We start from the raw sequence: 7,213 nt of genomic DNA, 5'->3' as shown, positions 1-7,213 counted from the left end.
ATCTTCTGTGTCTGTGTTAATTGGTTTCCCTTTTCTTTGTTGAAGAGGGTCTGTGCAATCCTTCTGCCTAGTCCGCCATCTTGCCCCGCCTCCCTTTTCTTTTCATTTTAAAGGTTCAGCCAGTTTCTCCAGTAAATTATTTCCTTCAATTTGCAACTCAGTATATCTTTTTATGATTACTAAGAAAAAGATAAATCTTCTTTCTCAACTGATTTGAAATTCTTGAATAATTTTACTTTTATAAGTCTCCCCTCCTCAAACTTGTTTTCTCAGAGATTGTTCAATTTGCTGTTAACTTTTTTTCTAAACCAGTTGGAATTTTGTAAAAACTCTGGGCCTCACATGTCATATTCTGAATCTATAGGCAAGGATATTGTACCATGGATGTTTTTAAAATGTGGATTGTAATTTGTTTTTTTTTAGTTTAAAATGGTATTTTCACACTTAGCATGAATCCCTGGGACCTTAGTGCAGAGGAGGGATAGCTCTGTGCAGGATGGGTAAGAGCATTCCAGTGAGAAAGAACAGCAAGCACTGAGGCCCCTGATGGACGTGGGCTTGGTGTGTTTGTGGGACTCCCATGGTCTTGATAAGTAGTTGGAGAGTGGTGGGTGAGGGGATGACTCCCAACATTAAGGCCTGAATAGTGATGCCATCTTCTAAGAGAATGTGCACAGGATGAGAAGTGGATCTAAGGGGGAGGATGTGTTCATTTTGGGATCAGTTGGTTTGAGGAGCTTGAGGGGCACCAAGTAGAGATGCCCAGAGGCAGAGAGTAAAGAGAGGTTTCATTGAGGGATGCACTCTGGACTGAAGGTGTGGATGGAGACTCTTGTTCTGGTTACCTAGTGCCACTCTGATAGGAATATACCACAAATGGGATGGCTTGAACAAATGGGAGTTTATTCTCTTACAGTTCAGGAGGCTAGAAGTTGAGTTCCAAGTGCCAGGCTCTAGGGGCTGTGTGAAAGCTCCTCGACCTTGGCCTCTAGCTTTGCCTCTTGCTCCCGGCCCACTGAACCTAGAGGCATCTCTTCACTCAGGCAGTTACTGGTTGCTGAGGCTAACAAGCCTAAGGTCGACAAATAAAATGGCACAGTTCTGATGTTACCAAATGGCATGGCAGGTCATTAATTAAAGTCCATTGAAAGTCCTAAGGTCAGCAGAGCGTGGCAGGCTGCTAAACAATGACCTGGTTACATGCAGGGTTCAAGCGTGCCATAAGCTAGAGACCATTCCCAAGGCTTCTCCTTAAATACAGGAAGCAGACCACATCCCAAAGGCAGCTACTTAGCTGCTTGTGGTAGATCCCACCATGGAGTTGATTGCCAGTCTCCTCATGGGGACTAACTACCACCAGTTGCTCAGACCCTCAACCAGGCCCAACCAAGTTGACATACAACTTTAACTACTACATCTCTGTTTCTGGTCACAGTTGGGATGCGCTGTACTTCCAGCAATTCTGTAGAGGTGAAATGAGGTCATATATGTGCAGGAGGCTGAGTGCAGTGACTGGCTCAGTAGTTATGTAAGTGAAGTAACATTTGAATTCCAATGTATTTAGATATACTTCTTTCCTTTACATGCATCGCTACTCATCAAAAATCTTTGTTTCTTCCCTCCAAGGCTCATTTCTTTATTTATTTTATGGTAATTTGGGTGAAAGTTTTCAGAGCAAATTCATTTTCCTTACACAATTTTATTTTATGGCATTGATTACAATCCCCATAATGTCACAGCTCACTTCCCACTTCCTCCCTTTTCCTTGTGTTCTTCTTTCCTATGCATTCCTGCCCTCTAAGCTACCTCCCTGAGAATAGCAATAGCCTTTTTTTGTTGTTGTTGTTGTTATGTGCCGTGGAGTCGGCTCCGACTCATAGCGACCCCTCCTTGGGTTTCCGAGGCAGTATCACTACGGAAGTAGGCTTGCCCAACCTTCCTTCCGAGGAGTGGCTGGTGGGCTTAAAATGAAAATCTTCTGTAGTCCTTCCCTCTGGTTATAACCACTGTTAACTTTGTTGACTTTTCTGAAGGCACGTTTCAGGAGTACTTCCTCAGTGAAAAAGTTGACACCCTCCCTGCCGCCTCCTTAAGCATCTCCTTGCACCCTTGGCATGCTGCTTGCTGCTCTGTATTAGCTGTTTGGGTCTAATCTTGAGGAGTGTGAGCTGCTTGAGCGAAGGAAGTTTGCCTTCTTCTCTTGAATAGCATCAGACACTCTTTCATGCTCTTCATAGGCTCTCAGATTGGGTGCGTCTCTTTCCTTCCTTTTCAGAATTATGTACATTATGTGTATGTATTAGTTTGTTGGTCTTCAGAGTATTACATGTAATGCATTTGTGTGTATTTATATTTTCCCAAAATGATGATGTGGGCACAGTAGAGATTGTTTTGGTTTGTGAAGGGGTTTGTCGTATATGTGGGTTGTTTTAACATATCATTTGTGGTAGTTCATTCAATTGATTTTTAGAAATATGTGCTTTTCCATCCGGTTGTTGAGATGTTACTGATAACATGCAAAGCTTTGCTACACATACTGTATGTCTCAACATTTTTAATTAGATATTAAATTGAAATAGTATCTTTAGCGGAAAAAGAAATTTTTAAAAATTTGAATCAGTTGTTTATTCTTGTGTAACTCATGTTTATCTGATCTTGAAGATGCAAGGGGAAATAAAAACTTTTGCAGGTTTCTGTTATGCAGATTATTGATTACATAACTGATAATAGTGGTTTTAGAAAGACTTGTTTTTTTGATATTCTAAATGTGAGCTCTGGGTGCTCACTGGGTTGACTTCTATATTTTTACTTTTCTGTGGGTTATGTTCAATAGTCTCAGTTTGCTTTTTTTTTAAATGTCCTGTTTAAACTTTATATATTGAGTTCTTTGGCTCATTTTAAATGGAGACCTAGAGCTCCCTTTGTGATATCTACTCCAGGGAACTTTGAATGAACATATTTTTAAATAACTAAATTTAGATAGGATGAGTAACAATCTTGAAATAAACTGATTTTCATTATCCCAACTGATAGTCTCTAAAGCTGATCAGGGATTCTTTTCATGGGTTTTCAGAATCCACAGACCTCCTGTGGAGATACATGTTCTTCCCGTAAGCGTGCTCATAACTTTCATAATCTTAATTGAATTTATAGACTCTAAAATGTTTAGAATTTTTCACATAGTTTGTAAATACTGATACTCTGGTTATCAAGTTTTTCTGGTATACAAATGGGCATATAATAAAACCTTACAATTGGTGCTTTACTGATTGACATATAGAAAATGGCAGAGATGTAGAAGGACGATCCTCCTACTGACCTAGAACTCCATCCCCACTTCAGACCCCGGTCACTTTTGTCCCTATAACCCTTCATTACCTTCTTCTCTGTCATGCTTATTTATTATTTATTATTTATTCTTGTCTGTCATGCTTGTTTCTAGGCCATGGCAACTATGGCTGACAGTAGTATTGAGCCACACAGACCAGGCCTACTGTCCCTTATGGACTCTGTTTTCATTTTTGTTTCTTTTTGATACTTGCCTGTCATTTTCAAACTGCATGATGTTTCTAATAGATCTTTCAGAAGCATTCCAGCCTCCTTTCTAGTTTCTTCTAATATGTTGTTGGACTCAGTCATTTGTTGACCAGGCTTAATTAAGATTATGAGTTGAGTGACGGCCTAAGGGTAAGGGTATCTATCCACTGTGAAGTACTTAAGTATTTTAGCTTTGTAACAGCTATTCAGCGGACTTTTCCCCTTCTTGTTTGGTTTTGAAGTTGAGTTCCGAAGGACAGATGTGGCTAGGTTATGCCGTCCTTGTATGTGAAAGCATATTACAGTGAAACTCCAGTTCTCTTCAGATTGTCACAGATTCAGCCACTCTGAGTAAGTGATTTCTTATAACTAAAGTTTTAACTCCTTGTTCTCCAGGTAAAAAATATTTTGAAGCACTTTCTAAAATGATTGGCATAAAATAATGTGAAGAAAGTTTTAGAGCTTTAGAAATGACATTGTCCACTTCTGACTCTCGTCTGGTGAACGTTCATTGCTATGGCTGGTTCTCATTCCTCTTGGTTACTAGGTTGCCCCCAATGATGAAGCAGTGGTGATGCTGCTGTGTGAATGGGCTGTGAGCTGTAAGCGGTCAGGCAAGCACAGGGCCATGGCCGTGGCAAAACTTTTGGAGAAGAGGCAAGCAGAAATTGAGGCAGAGGTAGGTTCAATTTTCTTTCTACGTTGTATGCCATAATTTATAAATACCATTTTGGGGAATATATATTTTCCTTATCCTTATGATGCTGTTTTTTCTTGATGTTATAATTAGAAAATGTACAAATTCATGTAAGGATTTCATAGTAGAATCCCTTTAATTTTAATGTAGTAATTCATATTCTAGACTAATTCAAAAGGAACTAATTATAATTAAACTTTGTTGTTGTTGTTATGTGCCATTGAGTCGGACCCGACTCATAGCGACCCCTCCTTGGGTTTCCAAGGCAGTATCACTACAGAAGTAGATTACCCCATCTTCCTTCCGAGGAGTGGCAGGTGGGTTTGAACCCGCCAGCCTTCTGGTTAGCAGTCAAGTGCCTTAGGCACTATGCTACTAGAGCTCCTAATTAAACTTTAATAACTGATTTTAAAAAAGAAATATCCCTTTGTGATGTTCAGATACACACACAGAAAGCATGTACACACAAATACAAATGTATATAATATACACCAATGTCAATGAATTTTAAAGGCACATAATTTTTTAGTGTATTTGGAAATAATTTCTTGAGGCAACTTCTTCCTGTCATTTCTATTTCAGAAGTGCCATTTCCTTTCTAGCATTCCTATCTCAACATGTGACACCTCCTCTGAAAGGTCTTTCATCACTTCTTTATCTAAAGTTAGGGCTGCCACGCCCCAGTCATCACTGTTTCACTCTGCTTTTTTTTAGCTCCCATTTATTTGGTTTATTTTATTGTTTAATGCCTGCTTTCTCTCCTCTAGAAAATAAGTTTTATGATAACAGAAACTTTGTCTGTCTTGTCCCTGACACCCAAAATAGGACTCAGCATCTAGTAGATGCTCAGAAAATGTTTATGGCTTGAGTGGATGAACACTTAGCTGGCTGGCTGTGTTCCTGCAAAGCTATAAAAAGTGAAATATGAACAACAGTTTCACAGACCTTTCTCTCTTCTTCTTGGGAAAGCCATATTCACCAAATATAAATGATCACAGTGTTGAAACCAGGCTTGAAGATGTTGATGTTAGAGTATAAACCACATAGCTGCAGTGTACTAAATTACATGGTGTGGCTTTTCCAGCCATGTTGTTGTTGTTGTGTGCCATGGAGTTGGCCCCGACTCATAATGACCCCTCCTTGGGTTTCTGAGGCAGTATTACTACGGAAGTAGATTGCCCAACCTTCCTTCCAAGGAGTGCCAGGTGGGTTTGAACCATCAACTTTCTGGTTAGCAGTCAGGTACCTTGGGCACTATACTACCAGTCTTCGTAATTCCCCCTTTGCTCTGAGCAATTGAGTAGTTGCCTGTCAAAGACATCTGCCTGGGGCAGCACAAAGAAATCTCCTGGGAGAGTTCACTCTTTCTCTCTCTCAGGTGTGTAGAATTCTTATTTTGGGATTGGTTGGTTTTGGCCACCCTGCCAGGCTTAAAATGACCCCTGCTAGAGGCAGAAGGAATCTCTCTGATGACCTGCTGAGAGAGATACACTTGCTGAGAGATAGCTGTGAGAGAGACACACTGCTGAGAGAGAGACATGCTACTGAGAGAGACTGAGAGTGATGGCCAGCTGAGAGAGATGGCTGGCTAAGAAAGACTCAGCGTGTTCCTGAACTTGAATTGTAGCCTTTTGCTTCCCTAATAAACCCCATAGTCTGTGAGTTCTGTGTGGTCACTGCAGCAAATAACTGAACCCAGCAGAGTGGTGGTAGATGCTGTGGGAGGTTGGTTTTTGTCAAGGTAAGTAAGAGTGTGGTGGCATGTCTAACTTCATAAGAACAGGCCTTGGGCTGCTGATGGTGATTCTGTCTTCCTGTTTTGAAGTTAGAGGAAGTCAGAAGATGCCACCTCCCTGCCCCTTTAGTAATAACCCACTGCACATTGTGCAGATAAGAAAAAAATATTTCATTGCCTTTTGTTTTTAAAAGCATTATGACTAGATAGAATATTCTAGGGTGAGTTGCAGTGATTAAACTTAAATAATCAAAATTTGTTCTCTCAAATTTCATTGCACCTTCTGGAGTGTTGATTGTTTTTTTAAGACTTTCTTCTGCTTATGTCCACACTTCACTCTTTCTTTCACATACACATATATGTGCATGCACATGTGCGTGCGTGCACACACACTCGTCTCTAGAAAAGATTCATGTGTAGATTGTAATTTTAATAAAGTGTAAGTATATCTATCTAAAATTATTTTCTCTTAGAAATGTTTAAGATAATTGATTTATATTGAAACATTACCATCTTTAAAATTTGACCTTCATAAACAGAGGATAGTTTGAAGATAATCTTAAAATAGTTTTCTTAATTACTAATAATTAGTATCTTAATTTTAAAGACTAGATGATGAAAATGGGAATGATCAAAGAGAAGGCAAAAAAGAATAGGAAATTATTACTTCTAAAACTGTTTCTTTTCTTAAGTTTTAGTAAGTTCTGTCTTTAAGAATGTAGAAGTTACATGGCTTCTCTAGATGTGTTTCATGAATTGGGAATATTCTCAGAGGTTCTGAGAGATCTTATTGGTGAAGTTTGATGAATAAGTGAAAGCATCTTAATGTAGGAATTAGCTCTCTCGTGTGATATGGCACTTCCCCAAACACACACACAAATGACAGTTACCTGATAAAAATACAAACATTAAAGAATCAAATTCTATAATACATGCTGAAATATTTGTCAGGGGAATACAGTTAGATTTGTACTATGTAGAAACGAATACATTCTCAGATTATGGTTAGGTATTTGGCATAGAGACAGGGAATAGAGTTTTGTACTGTGTTGTTGCTTGAACAATTTCTCTTAGAAAGATCAGCATGAGGCCAGTCCCCATGAGGCGGAGGTCCAAGATGTCCCAAATGTCCAAACTACCATGCCACTCCATCATTTCAGACATTAACTCCTCCTCCTCCTCCCAGTAATTTTCCCAGTCTTAGGGTTCTGTATTTCGCTGTAATGCCTCACAGAACTCACAGA

At 39.4% G+C, this 7,213-nt stretch overlaps 1 protein-coding gene across 1 annotated transcript in view; it reads left to right on the top strand.

Moving 5' to 3' along the window:
* Positions 1–7,213, top strand: part of MED12L (mediator complex subunit 12L) — a 518,530-nt gene that overhangs the window by 167,349 nt on the left and 343,968 nt on the right. The window contains 1 exon segment of the mRNA XM_042780849.1: positions 4,085–4,216. Coding sequence (XP_042636783.1) covers positions 4,085–4,216 — 132 coding nt within the window.

Source organism: Orycteropus afer, unplaced genomic scaffold, assembly GCF_000298275.1.
Source record: "Orycteropus afer afer isolate SDZICR_OR568_19922 unplaced genomic scaffold, OryAfe1.0 scaffold00066, whole genome shotgun sequence".
Taxonomy (NCBI): Eukaryota; Metazoa; Chordata; class Mammalia; order Tubulidentata; family Orycteropodidae; genus Orycteropus; species Orycteropus afer.
The sequence above is the reverse complement of the archived record's forward strand: the minus strand, read 5'-3'. Positions and strand labels throughout refer to the sequence as shown.